Genomic DNA, 15,177 nt, shown 5'->3' on the forward strand with positions numbered 1-15,177 from the left:
TGCAATACTCATAAAATGAAGTTTAAGAGTGTGGGTTGAGGATGCATTGCAAGGTGTTTGATTTTCCTACTATTAAGCATATAAGTATTAATCATATGTAATGAGATGTGGTTGCCTTAACTTTAATGATTCTAGGATACATGGCTTCACTTACACAATATTGAGGATGGAGTAATGTCACTAATAGTTAACAATAACAAACCAAAGACTACATTCGTTGAAGTAAAATAAATTGAAGAAGATTTTCTCTAAATTCACATAAAGTCAAAAATCCACCAAATTCACATTAATGAAACTTTATTTGAATTTTTTAAAACTAATGTTATTCAATTACACAAAAATTGCAACTTGATCAATTATCTCTCAAAAGTTTTGTTCTCTAGCATAAACAAGTGACCTAAAACAAAGGAAGGAGCAAGAAAATAAAATTTATGGTATTCATACACCGTTTCAGTTGGAAATAAGAATATTAAACTATCAATTAAAACATATTTTTCCATTGTTAGATGACTCCTAACGAAGATCAACTTCATATAATGTAGGTTGTTATTATGTTTACAGTTAATTCATATATGTTATTTATTAATGTTTCAAACCGGTTCATTATGGGTTGGTGGATTCAATCTATCTTCCCATAAAACCTTTTGCTTTGTTTTGCATAGTACGTAGTTTAACACTTTGATTTAAAGTTTTTAATTCAAATCTATGGAAACCTTCAATGCAATTACCCCTTAAATTATTTAAAAGTTGAATCAATATGAAATAAGTGAGTAATGGCTTTATCTTGTCTAATCTTAAATTAAACATACAATATCAACATATAAGCAACATTTATTTAACTACATATCAATTAAGTTCAAATGAAAGTTCAAACTATTCAAAATATATAAATATGATGCTAACTACATTTATTTAAAATAGCTTAGCAAGTATATAATAATAAAAATATATTTGACAAGAATAAAATAAAAACATAACATTGTTGAGCATCATATTGTATATTAACAATAACTCAAAAATCACATAATACACTTAGTAATCACAATCACAACCAAAAAAAAGTATTAAGCTTAATTTTCAATCCAAATCCCCTCACAATCAGTACGCATACAAATTTCATCATAATCTTCAACTTCATCAAAAGACTTAATATTAGGCATCCCATTCGCAAATGGGTGATGCTCCATACAATTGTCGGCTATGTTGTCATCACCTTCTATGTCAAACAACTCCATTTTTGGCCTTGATAATACAATAGACCATCTTGGATCAACTTGATCTTCTACATAAAAAACTTGTTGGGCTTGCGTTGCCAAAATGAAAGGATCTGATTTATGTCCTATCTTGCTCAAATCAACTAATGTAAAACCAAACTCATCAACTTTGACACCATTCTTGCTATCAACCCAATCACACTTAAAAACACAAATGTTAAACATGTTATAATCAAGGTCCCAAATCTCTGTGATAATCCCATAAAAACACATGTCACCAAGCACAGGATTCTTATCTTTGGAACTTGCAATTTGCATGGTCGATGCCACAATACTAACACCACTATTTTGGTTGACTCGTGCCTCATCACGGTTCTTGATGTGGTAACAACAACCATGAATTATATATCCAAGGTACGTAAGAACTTGTTGTCTTGGTCCTTGTGCAAGCCACTTAAGTTCCTTTTCAATAGGTTCTTTCTTGCTTATGTCATCTGAAACCTATAAGGTTCATTAATGATATGTAAGTTAATGTAATTTAAATTTTGTAAGCATTAAATTTTAAGGGGAGTATGAATAGTTTCATACCTTTTTTCTAAGCCAATGACTAAATGTGAGCACATGTTCATCCTCTAGCCACTTCACTCTTTTTGATTGACGAGGATATTTTGTCTTCAAATATTTCATATGTTCACTATCAAGCAAAAATAGGCAAGTCATGGTTTGTATAAACATTAGTTAGAGTTTTAAAATCATATATTCACATATATGACACTTACTCAATAAACGGTTGTACAATGGTTGTATTTTGTAGAACATAATGATGTGCTTGCTCCACCAATTTATAATCATGAATAGTTATTGCACGACCACCAAGTAATGGTTTCCCACATTTCCATTCATCTTTCATACTAGAAGGAATTCCAATTGCATCCATGCCCGATAAATACTCTGTACAAAACTCTAAGGCTTCCTCAGCGATATAGCACTCAGCAATACACCCTTCTGGACGATTATGATTTCGAACATAACCCTTCAGAACTTTCATGTACCTTTCAAATGGGTACATCCATCTCATATACACTGGTCCACATAATCTAACCTCTCTTACCAAATGCACTGTTAAATGAAGCATGATGTCAAAGATGGAAGGTGGAAAATACTTCTCTAGCAAGCACAAAATCACCATTATGTCCTGTTGTAAATCATTCAATCTTGACACATCCACCACTTTTGCACAAAGTGCATTAAAGAAAAAACACAATCTTGTAATGGCATATCTGACATGCTTAGGCAACACAGATCTTATTGCTACTGGTAGTAGTTGTTGCATAAGTGCATGATAATCATGGGACTTAAGACCATTAAGCTTTAGCTCTTCTATGGACACAAGGTTTCTAAAGTTTGAACAATAACCTTCAGGAACCTTTAAATCAACCAAAGTCTGCAATACTATTTTTTTTTCCTTTCTACTTAGAGTATAGCATGTAGGGGGAAGATAAGTTCGCTTCAACCCAAAGGTTGGTGCTAAGCCAGGCCTTAAGCCCATTTCGAGAAGATCAAGTCGAGACTTTACTCCATCCTTTGTTTTACCTGGAATGTTAAGCACGGTTCCGATGATGCTCTCGCAAACATTCTTCTCTATATGCATGACATCCAAGTTATGTCGGATATAAAAATATTTCCAGTATTCAAGTTCAAAAAATATAGACTTCTTTTTCCAGCAACTTGTAGGATTAGCAAAGGATTCACATTGTTTAACCTTCTTTTTCTTTCCCCATGAGTTATGAATCATATCAACCTTTGTAAATATTTCCTCTCCAGTAAGTTCTTTTGGAGGTAACCTAAACTCTTGTTCACCATTAAATGCCTTTTTTTGCTTTCTAAATGGATGGTTGCATGGAAGAAACCTTCTATGGCCAGTATATGAGTTCTTATTCCCATGTTTTAGCCAATGTGAATTTGTTTCTTCACCACATATTGGACAAGCATGATATCCCTTAACAGTGCAACCAGACAAGTTCTCATATGCAGGGAAATCATTAATCGTCCATAACAAAATAGCCTTTAATGTGAAGAACTCTCGTTGATGTGCATCATAGGCTTTCACCCCTACCTCCCACAATGCTTTCAAATCATCGACTAATGGTGCCAAATAAACATCAATATCCTTACCAGGCTGTCGTGGTCCTGATATTAGCAAAGATAACATCATGAATTTCCTCTTCATACATAACCAAGGGGGAAGGTTGTAAGTTATTGTGAGAATAGGCCAACAACTATGCCTACTGGTCATGGAGCTATGAGGATTGATACCATCTGCTGAAATAGCAAGTCTAAGGTTCCTACAATCTGAAGCAAATTCAGGCCACATTTGGTTCACTAGTTGCCATGTTGGGGAATCCACTGGGTGTCGAAGCTTACCATCATTTTCTCTACCTTTTGCATGCCATTTTAGGTCTTTGGCTATTTTGGGAGATTGAAACATCCTCTTAAACCTAGGGATGGGTGGGAAATACCACAACACTTTTGCAGGAATCCTCTTAGTGTTTCTTGCCCCAACTTTGTTTACCTTCCACCTTGACGTTCCACAAGTAGGACATAAAGATGCATCATTTAACTCATTCCTGTATAGTATGCAATCATTTGGGCATGCATGTATCTTTTTGTATTCCATCCCTAATGCATTCAATGCTTTCTTTGCCTCATACATGGATAAGGGCATCTCATTGTTGACCGGTAGCATATCCCCTAATATTTGGAGTAAATCTGAAAAACTTTTATCTGACCACCCATACCGTGCCTTCACATTGTACAATTTAACTAATGCAGAAAGCTTTGTGAACTTTATACAACCAGGATACAAAGGTTTTTCAGCATCTTCAAGCAATTTTTTAAATGACATTGGGTCTGTCATGAACTCATCATCTATAACATGAACCATTTGTACTGTACTAGCAACGTCACCACAATCCATCGTGTCATAACATTGTGCCATTTCAGTTGGTTGTCTACTAGTAGGACCTGCTTCTCCATGCCAATACCATGTATGATAACTTTGGTCAATACCATTGAAAAACATATGTTCCCGAATCTTGTTAGGTGTATGATGTATTAAGTTTCCACATCACATACAAGGACAACGAATTCCACTTTGATTCGGACAATGTTCTAATGCAAAATTAATGAAGTACTCAACTCCTTCCTCATACTCCCGTGACATTCTATCTTTAGACATCCAACTTCGATTCATTCTATGATTGAAATACACAATGAATTAATCATGAGGAATTTTAACATTAATGTTGTGTCATATATCAAAAGGATTCATCATGTAATATAGCCATGTTGTCTACAAGTATATCAAAGTGAGATAGTTAATTATAAAAATTGTCATATTCAATTCATGTCATTGTAGGTAATGCCACAAATTATCCATTTAAAATTCCTATTAGTTCATGATATTTCATCTTATTAAATACATTTAATTTCATTAGGTATTGAACCAAAGTAAAAAATGTGGTTCTCTTATAGAATTATGATCCTATCTAGTTTATGCACTACCATACAAATGAGAAATAAATATATGTTACACTTTTTCAAGTCTTTATTCAATAGCGAATCGTCGAAGATCATTTATTATGCATATTTCTGTAAAATTAAAATAAATTTATATATCAAAATATTAAACCAAGAAACATAATTAACTCTCATGATTCTATCTTGTTAAACTAAAATCAACTTAAACTACATGTCTTATGCATTCTAACATCTCCAACTTCCTAGTTTAGGTGGTGGTTCCTATCCCATATAGGAAAACATAATCCCTACATGTCAACTACTATTATGTTTCGTTTCATTTTAGAAAACTTTCGACAGCATTTCCCTATAGTTCTCTAAGTACACAAAATGGAGAAGGCATATTATTCAGCCTTGTCCAAATATGCACCTAGAGAACAAAAGGAACGAATGTCGAAATTTCTAAAAAATGAATGAAGCATAAGAGCGTAACTTCAAAGATATTATGTTTTCCTTATATTGTCCAATTGGACAATTCAAGCATCATTTGTAGAAAAAAAGTCTCATTCACATGCTAGACTAAGTTAGAAGTTGTCAACTTCAAACTAGTTCATCAATGAACCATTTGCATTCTTTAACAACTTAAATGTCCTTAGCATGTAATAAGAGAAATTTTTGTCATACAAGGATGCTAGAACGGGAAGTCTAATGTTTCATGCATGAACTTATTTAAATTCTATCTAAGTATCCTTAACACATTAAAATGAAATACATTTAATTCCTTTAACATATTTGTTATTTGCCTAGTAGCGGAAAAAAGAAATATATTTACTTGAAAACTCATGAGTAGAGAAATTTAATTACACTTGGCCACAAACAAACAAAAGTTAATACTCAAAATATAAAGTCATCAACGTCACATTCAATGGAATCAAATTAAATCAAAAGTAAACCCACCCACTAGACCAAATCTACTAACCATCAAATAACTCAACTACAAGTTTGATTATATATGTTCAATTTCCTTTAAAAAAAAATGAAGTATTGACAAGTTAGAGTTTCATGGGAAAGTATAGAGAGAGAGAAACAGGAGAGAGTAAAGAATTACCTTAACAAGACTTGTCCCTTGAAATTGTCCTCTAGTGATTGAGAAATTAAAACACTAACCCATGATTAGGAGGACCTGCATTTTTGGTACAAGGATATGAGCTTTTAAACAACAAATAGAACATCAATATCCATTAAAACTCTTAGTTCTTTTTCCCCTTGTTTGTTTCCTTTTTCTTATCCAGGTTTCATGTTTCTTGTTCTACTTTTTGGATAAAAAGATAGGATCATCATTACGTACCCATGCAGTTTGAGAAAGCTTTGCTTATTTCTACAATGGGTTGGTAATTGTGGACCATCATTACATAGCAATAAAATATTTTATAATGAATTTTGTAATAAATAAATTAGAATTATAAAATATCCATTTTAATTTATTTATGATATTTATTTTATAATATTTTTCTTTCAATAATTTTAGAATTTTCATATTTAATGTTTATCTTTTTCATATAAACAATTTTTTATTAATAAATAATTTTACCATAAAATTTGTCATGTTTTTTAATAAATTGTTTATCATTGCTTTCATAATAATTATAAATGAAATACTATTTCAGAGAGAAATATCATTGATCAGCCGGCTCCAACACAAAATTCGTAACCAATTATTGGTCCACAGAAATTTTGGTAAATTTTCCAAAATCTATCTGATATTTCGATATTAATCGGTATTTTTACCGATTTTTCGGAAAATTTACCGATATTTCCTACTAGTCCAAGCCACGCACAGGATACAAAATCTGTTTGTTTTTTTTTTTTAAAAAAAAAAAAAAAAGACATAACATGCTATTCAATAATATGACCATGATTTGCAGGTAAATGTTGAGTTTTTTTAGCCTACCTCAAAAATCGTGGAGTTAGGGTTCATAATATTTAAATCCAATGGCACAAAAGCTAAGAGACCCTTACAACACATCCAGAAACCACACAAAGCAAAGAAAAAAGCATTTTTTTTTTTTTTTATGGTTTTCCATGGGGGTTTTGCATGGATTGTCTCCGAAATCAACAAAGGAAGAATATTCCTGGAAATGGAATGGGTGATGGATTTTCATGGGAATCAAATGGAGATTGCAATAATAATAATAGTAATAATAAACTTATTAGAATAGTACCTGCGTTGAATGAGAGTGGCAGAGGAAACAATGGCCTTTTTGGGGATTCTCTCTTGTGGAAGGCAACTTCAATGAGAGTGGCAAAGGAAACAATGGCCTTTTTAGGGATTCTCTCTTGTGGAAGGCAACTTCAAAAATGGCTTCTTCATGGCCGAGTCAAAGGAAGTGGGTGGCTTTTTTATTTTTAGATTTAGTACAAAAAAAAAAAAACAATGAAACAAATTATGAGAAATTTCGCTTGATGAAATCAGCAATTTTGCTTTCTAAAGGCCATATTTTAGAAATTAAAATTAATTTTATAAGATAATTTATTAATAATTTTAATAAATCTCAAATGAAATATTTGATATAAATTAATTTTATTTTTCATTTAAAATGTAATAAAACATGTTATGATAAAAGTATTTTAAAATTTTGAAAATAAATATTGTCTTCAACAAAATAGGCTCCCTTCATCTAACAATATGATAGAACCATATTGATCTTCATTTTGATACTAAGTCCTATTGCAATGTCATATGTATAAATTATTTTTATTCAATAAAAACAAATATTTTTTTAACTCTATTCTAACTTTATACATTTTCAAAATGCATATTTATTATTCTTAAAATTGAAATATTGAATCTACCGATATATGTTTGTTTATTTATGTTTTTTTCTTTTTATCACATCTATGTCAATTATACTTACAAAATAATTTCAAAATGTGTATTGTTGCTTATTTTATCATTTTTACAGTTTTTCCGAGCATTTCTATGAATGTTAAATAATTTTTGCTCCACCCATATTTGTGAAAAAATATTCATTGATATTTTTCTGATATTTTTTATATATCCCTAAAATTGAAGTACCAATATATTCGTAATTATTGGTATTTTTACCCTTGATTCTAATTATATATATCAAAAACGTTTAAATATATAGCAACAACTTTTTATGGATTTTTTTCCCACTCAACACCTTTTTTATGGATTTTTTTCCCGCTTTTTAATTATTTTTTTCTCCACCGAATGGGTGGTAATGTTCAATATTTTGACAAGCTATAAGTAGCTAACAATTTAGGGATGATGATTGGAGAGATGACATTTTCTCCACTATCCTATAGCCTATAAGTAGTCTTCCACTTCCCATCTAGCATGCAGCATTTAAGCACTTGATAGTTAGGATGCTGATGACGTGACTCCACTACCTCCAAGGCTCTACTCTAAACTTTTCCAACATTGCCTTTACACTTGCAGGATGCTAGGATAACATGTCCAATATATTTTTCAATAGCCTCTTTGTCATGCTTCTTGCAATTTTGGAATTGAGTAAACGTATACTCATTTAGTATCTCACTACCAAGACCACCTGTTGGAATAATGGGATATTTAAAAAATAATAATATTTTTTAATATAACATATATTATAATCTAGATTACATAACATATTAGAAAAGGACTTATGAAGTTTTAATATAACATTTTTTTTTCAAATTTCACATTCATCAATTTTCTCTCCCCTAATTTTCTTAATACATTCTCTCCTCTAATTTTCTTAATGAATCTTTTATTCAAGAAATTCAAGATGGAAATGAAATTTTAAAGCTTATTGTATTAATATATATATTTTTTAAATGGCTAATGAGAAAGATCACTGTACTTTGAAGAATTGAAATAATATATATATATATATATATATATATATATATATATATATATATAATGGTATTACAACTTGACCAATAATCCAAAATTAAAATTGAAATAGAGAGGTGCATTCATCCATCTCTTATAATTATTATAATAAATATAAAGACAAACACATATTAGAGAATCATAAAACAAAAAGAAAGCTTAGAAGGAGAGAAAATAAGAAAAAAATAAAATAAAGTAATCTCAAAACATACATTTTGTAGTTGGAGAGAGAACCTTTTGTTTTATGAGGTAAGAAAACTTAGTCAATCATAACAATATTTTGTAATAGTTCCACTGTACCATTCAAAATATAGTTTCATTTTTAAAAACTAAATATTATTTTTGGAAATTAACAACATTATCAGATAATTGTTTTTTCATTAACAATATAGGGAGCTTCTTAAGAGCAATTCTTTTGCCTTTAAAAAAAAAATGAAAAGATTAAATAAATTAAAAATTATAAAATACAAATAAAGGAAAACACAATACTTTAAAATTATATTTTGCTTCATCTAGTTTTCATTTGATAGTTAGTTAAACAAGATTTATATTTGTTTTCCAATGAATTCTTATTTATAATTTAATATGGCATCCAAATACAATAATATATAAGAAACATAATGAATTTCTACATCTTATTTAATTTCTATATCAACATTTCAATTATAATCCTAATGAAAACATTTTTTACAAAGTGATTATGTATATGGTAATGTGTTTTTTTTTTCTTAGAATATTATAAACTTTGTATTTTGTTCTCTTGACACATTCCATATAGGATTGTCCTCCTACATCCTTTGATGCTTTAGTGTGCAATTGTGGTCGTTTTTTAAGTTGTGTTTAGCTCTTATTAATTGATGGTCCACTAAGACTATATTGATCACTAGTTTTGGATTTTCAATTAGATATTTTGGAGAGACTAAGTGGATCCCTATTTTGTGTGTAGTGACCCTTAATTATTAGTTTAGGACTTTGTTTTTTTTATTTATTATTGATTTACATCATATTTAGGTTTGTTTATAATTCTAAAACCTTAATTCTTACAAATAAATTCATGTTTTAAAATAATATAATAATTGATATCATATTCTTTAAAAATATAAAATACAATAAGGTTTTGATAATGAATTGGAATGAGTTTTTTCTTTTTTCTTTTTTAAGAATGATTTAATAAGATTCAAGTTTTTTTGTTAACTTTATCTTATAAATTATAGAAATTGAGGTATTAATCAATATATTGAATGATTAAATTGAGAAATAATATGTTAAGGTTATTAAATATATATTCAAAGCTTCATTTTATGATAAAATAATTTAATTTTTTTAACATCACAGGAATCCTAAATCAAAATAAAGATTTTAGTTTATTAATATATCAAAGCAATTCTCTTTTTAATACTTTATGAACCAAAAACAAAATTAAAATTTGAGTTTATTATGGTTGTCTAATTCATGTCTTAAAATATAAAACAAAATGTATTATTTTTTTTTTATAATAAACATGCCAAAATAGTTATTATTTTTAGATATCATGAATCATAAGTAAAGTTTATATGATATTAAAATTCACATATCAAAACATAAAATAAATTAATTTTCTAAATCAAAAACAAATATGCAACTTGTATGATTTTATGAAATATTTATACTTAGATTTCATCTAATTTAAAACATACCAAACACACCTTAAACTAACCCATGCATCAACCGTCCGTCCATCAATAGTAGCCTAGCTTCCCATTTCTCTCACCCATCAATTGTGCTTTGTTGCTACTTGTTACTGCTCATATTTCAGATGGCTTAAAACGTATCTGCCATACCACTCTCTCTTTAAAGCTTATTTTTAGTTGCTCAAGACAAGTACTTCAGACCATGCCATACCCTGCAACAACCTATTCTTTAGGCAATAAAAAAAACCTATCCCTACCACCTTCATCAGACATCACGCCTCTTTCTTCTGACATAGCCCATGCTTTGGGCTGCCCAAAACCCATTTGTCATAATGATATCCATGCTTCCCGTCCATTAATTCTCCCTCTTTATCCCTCCACACATGCACATTTAGATCAGCAGCACCTACTCTCACTGTGATGTCGTCTTCTTCTTTCCTTCAAACTAAACACCATAGCAGTTTCAATATGCAGCAAATGATTCGTGAAGAGGTGGAGGGGATGGCTCGACCCAAACGTTTTTTTAGCTCATCATGTAGAACTCGGTTGTCAACTCCATCGGAACTCACCGTGTGGAATCCGACATGCAACAAGTGTTCAGCTCTTGTTTTAGATATTAATTTTTGTGGACTTTGGGGTAAATCAATTGAATTAAAACAGTTTTTGTTTCAAGCTTTATGGTCTGAGGGCCATTTTCCTTCCTGGGTCTGATTCCAGAAGTGGGTCTTGTGGCACCGGTGTTTTCTTCCCTCGTGGAACCGGCAACCCTTTAGATTCACGCAAGAAACAGGGTACCATTTTCGCCCATTTGGGTCGTTTGAGCCTTTTCTTAACCTGCTTATTGTCTTCTCTCTCTGTCTGATCTGTTACTATTCATTTAAAAATACACCTCCACTACATTAAATATCCACAACTTGCTTTGAATTTTGATTCTTTTCATGGCATGGTTTGATTTCAAAGATTCTGATTAATCTTCTGGTTTCTATTTTTTTATTTCTTGGATATAACCTGACAATGTGAATCGGAATAGTTCTTTTGGGACCACTTGCCGGGTCTTTTCACAGATTTTCTTCTTGCATCTTTGCCGTTTGCTTTCCCATGTTCTCATTTTTCCTTTTTCAAATGGGCACTTGGGAGTTGTTCTAATTGTTGTGTCTTGTGGTTTAATCAGGAGTTTCCACTGCCCTTATACCAGCCAGAGTAGCCCAGGCCCTGAAACTCAACTTTGATGAAATGGGTGTTGTATCACCATCACTGGGTGGCCGTTTCTCTCTGCAACATGGTACTATACAAACTTCCCTTTGATAATTGATCTTTTTTTTTCAATAAACATCTTGTTGATAATCACTGTAGATGCGGCACCAGGGCGAAGGAACAGCCTGTATCCACCGCAGAAGCAGCACTGGCCGGCGCCTCCTGCAATGAAGCACCAGGAGATGGATGTTCCTCGGGGATGGACTCACTGACACTTGATGAAGCCCCTCTAATCTTATGATGAAATGCTCAAGTCACATAGAAAAAAGGAAAAGGAAAAAAATGATAGACAATGATCAAAAGCAAAATATTGCTGAGATTTTTCTTCTTTGGTTTTTCAGGATTTCAAGGGTGAGAATTTGGAAAAAGGAAAGGAATAAAAGTTGTCTGGGAGGGAAAAGTAGAGAGTCTATAAGGGTTATCATTAGGAATGATATTTAGGTACGATTAGTTGTTGGTGGGGGGCGGGGATTGGCCTTTTGGAAAAGCGCTTGTAATAATGTTAGAGATGTTAACAAAAGAGAGTTGCCCTGCTTACATCTCTTTGTTTCCTCTCTTCTACCAGTACCATTTTAGCTTTCAATAATTTCCCCTTATTTTTTGTATGGTCAAGAAAATGTTTGTTGTGAAACTAAAAATTGTTCCTTGAAATTTGCCCCTTTGTTTATGCAGTAGTATGTGTATTGCCCTTGGAATATAATCATCAAAATGTGACGTGAAATATCATAGTATGGTGCATACTTCTTTTATAAGATGAGCATATTTGTATGATAGAGGATGTAGAAATTGCAAGGAAGTAAGACGGCGAGAATAGCGGTGGAATCAGCCGTTTCGGGGGTGAGGAGTGAGGACTGTGGGATTAGGTGTGGGCCGAGTCCGTGACTTGTTGGGTTGGCATCAAACCCAGCTGCAATTTTCCTTTGGCTTTTTCTTTGGTCCTCGTCTCCCTTTTCTTACTCCAGAGACCACGCTGTGGAGAGTGGACTTTGAGAGACGTGGACTCAGATTCTTTTCCCACGATAGAATACATCTCCTCCCACTCGCTCAATGCATAGTCTTTCTTCCCTTTTGTTTTTGTGTGTGTGGTTTTGATTTTCTCATTCCTTTTTCTAAATCTAAGTCAGTCAAGGATTAGGATGATATACAGTAGAATGACAATGACGAGGCTCTTTAAATTTTTTCTAGGTCAACCTGGGCTCTAGATTGGATGGCTTGGGCCTACTCATATTGCAATCCTAATGAAAATTTCCAAAAAAAAAAACCCAAGATATAGTAAAATCATTTCAAATGAAACTTTTTTTTTTAATTAAAACTATATTTGTTAAAACTTAATATTAAGTTAAATTATGTTTAAGCTTTAAGTCATTAATTTGATTTATCAAAATTAATTTTATTTTAATTTATAATATTAAGTTATTATATTAGACATAATTTTTTTTATGGTTGGGAAATTTTTTTTATATAATTGGTGAAGTTTGTTCACTGCCCTTGCCTATCAATACAGCTTTATTGGGTGAACCATTTGAATCATTTTGTTTATTTTATGTTGTTTTCTTTACTTATTTTTTGCATGTCATTTACTAGAATTTGGAATGCTTCTGTTTTTCTTGTAAGTTGTATGGATTAAAAAAACTGTGGCAATGGTATTTGAGCTGGAGGCTCAACATGCAGTACTTGGGTGAGTTTAAGCATGGCGTTGAGGTGGCCACCTTGAACCGGAAAAGGGAAGATGAGGACATAGGGAGAGTCCATCCATCTCGCTTTTGGTCCACAATCTCAAGGGTGATATCCTATTACTAACGAGATTTTGAGTTCGTTTTTCCAACTAATAATTTCTTCAGAGACAACCCTGTGCTTCACTTTCTTTTTCAAGCTTGGTCTGTCATCATTTTCAGGCAGTAGCCTTTGGTATGTGTTGCATCCTTATATTCCACTTCTCCCATGTGTTCTTCAATAATCTGTGGTCAACATCTAAAAAAATAATTACGATTTAGAAATAACTTTTTATTAGCCTTCCATACATGGTGCAACTTGTACATTCCACTTCTCCCAGGTGTTCTTTAATAATATGTGGCCAACATGTCTTGTTTCCTTTTGTTTAAAGCACTCGTCCTCATCACTCTAGGCAGAAACGACTTTGTCAACAACTACTACTTGGTGCCCAACTCTACAAGATCTCGCCAATTTATTCTTCCCAATTATGTTTGCTATCTCATCTCCAAGTGCCGAAAAAATCTAATGGTAATTCTCCCCAGCATGTGTTACATTTTGGCCTAATCTGCATAAAATATTCACTATTGAATCTAATGAGGAATTGGGGATGAGTTGAGGGCAAATGCATTATGGTATTGCATATATGATAGTCTATCACAAGAGACTTGTTTTGGTAGGTAGAGACACTTGTTACATTAGAGCCTTTTCCAATGCATGTAAACTTTATAAATAAGCACTATTACTATTTTGTGCGTTGGGTTGTCCCATTTTCTAACAAAATACAATGTATTAATGTTATATATTTTAGTGACTTATATGTATGGTCTAAACTTATGGTTGCAGAGGCTATATAAGCTTGGAGCACGAAGGGTTTTTGTGACGGGCACTGGACCAATGGGGTGTGTACCAGCAAAACATGCCATGAGGAGCAAAAACAGAGAGTGCGCAGCTGAATTGCAGCAAGATCAAAGACGGAGATTTCATGGGCCTTTCACTTGGCTTTAATTTCATGTTCCTTTGATTAATGTTCTTGAACCTTGAGTAAGCATTCCTTGCACAACCCGAGCTCAAGATCAAAGAAATTTTCATTCATATTTAAGGTTAGATTATGGACAACCTCATGCCAGTGGTCTATATCATATTATGAGATCAAAGCATCCTTAGGACTTAGATAAGAGAGAATTAAAAATATTACATATTTTATTTTCAACTTTTTATGCATAAATATAAAACAATTTCATTATCTTAAAATTATAATTAATGAAATTTGATATACAATTTTTATGTCTTCTCTTGTTGTCCAAATGAATTATATAATGGTACTTCTAAACAGTACCATAGTTTCCTAAAATAATTAAGGACCACTTTTTTTTAAGTTCCAAATTTTCCTAAAATACTATAATGAATTTTTTCATAATTATTATGGTTGCAATAATAAACCAAATAAAAGGAAGTCATGTTACATCATTTAATAAATGTCATAAAAAATGCAAAAAAAAAAAAACAAAAAAAAAAAAACAAAAATTTAAACCCTATAAAGGATATATATTTGCAAGGAGAATAAATATCTAGTCCAATAAATTTTCATGAAAAATATTTTAACTTTTCACAAAATTTTTATTGGTGGCCTCTTAGGATTTTCTTTCAAGTTGCTTCTAGATGGGAATGGGTCTAGATAGAATTAAAAGAAAAAAAAAATGACAAGTGAGATTTTCAATATTTACTAATATAACCTTAATAGATTTATAAATGAAATTACATTGACTTATAAATTATTTGTCAAGATAGCTTTTACCAACCTTGACATACGAATATTTTAACTATATATATTGACTTATAATTTTTCTATCAAGATTGTATTACTATGAATTAAAGAAAATTTTAACAAATTCCATATATGTCATTA

The 15,177-nt window shown here is 31.4% G+C and overlaps 1 protein-coding gene and 1 long non-coding RNA gene across 2 annotated transcripts; one reads left to right on the top strand and one right to left on the bottom strand.

The window, feature by feature from the left end:
- Positions 1-1,989: 1,989 nt before the first annotated feature.
- On the bottom strand, positions 1,990-4,191 carry LOC100854961 (uncharacterized). The gene has a single exon (XM_059733967.1). The coding sequence runs from the start codon at positions 4,189-4,191 to the stop codon at positions 1,990-1,992; it is 2,202 nt and encodes a 733-aa protein (XP_059589950.1).
- A 6,413-nt stretch (positions 4,192-10,604) lies between these two features.
- LOC104882271 (uncharacterized) lies at positions 10,605-12,229 on the top strand. The gene is made up of 3 exons (XR_787986.3): positions 10,605-11,095; positions 11,476-11,586; positions 11,658-12,229. It is a non-coding gene; the product is annotated as an uncharacterized LOC104882271 (long non-coding RNA).
- Positions 12,230-15,177: the final 2,948 nt, after the last annotated feature.

This window comes from Vitis vinifera, chromosome 17 (genome assembly GCF_030704535.1).
Source record: "Vitis vinifera cultivar Pinot Noir 40024 chromosome 17, ASM3070453v1".
Classification (NCBI taxonomy): domain Eukaryota; kingdom Viridiplantae; phylum Streptophyta; class Magnoliopsida; order Vitales; family Vitaceae; genus Vitis; species Vitis vinifera.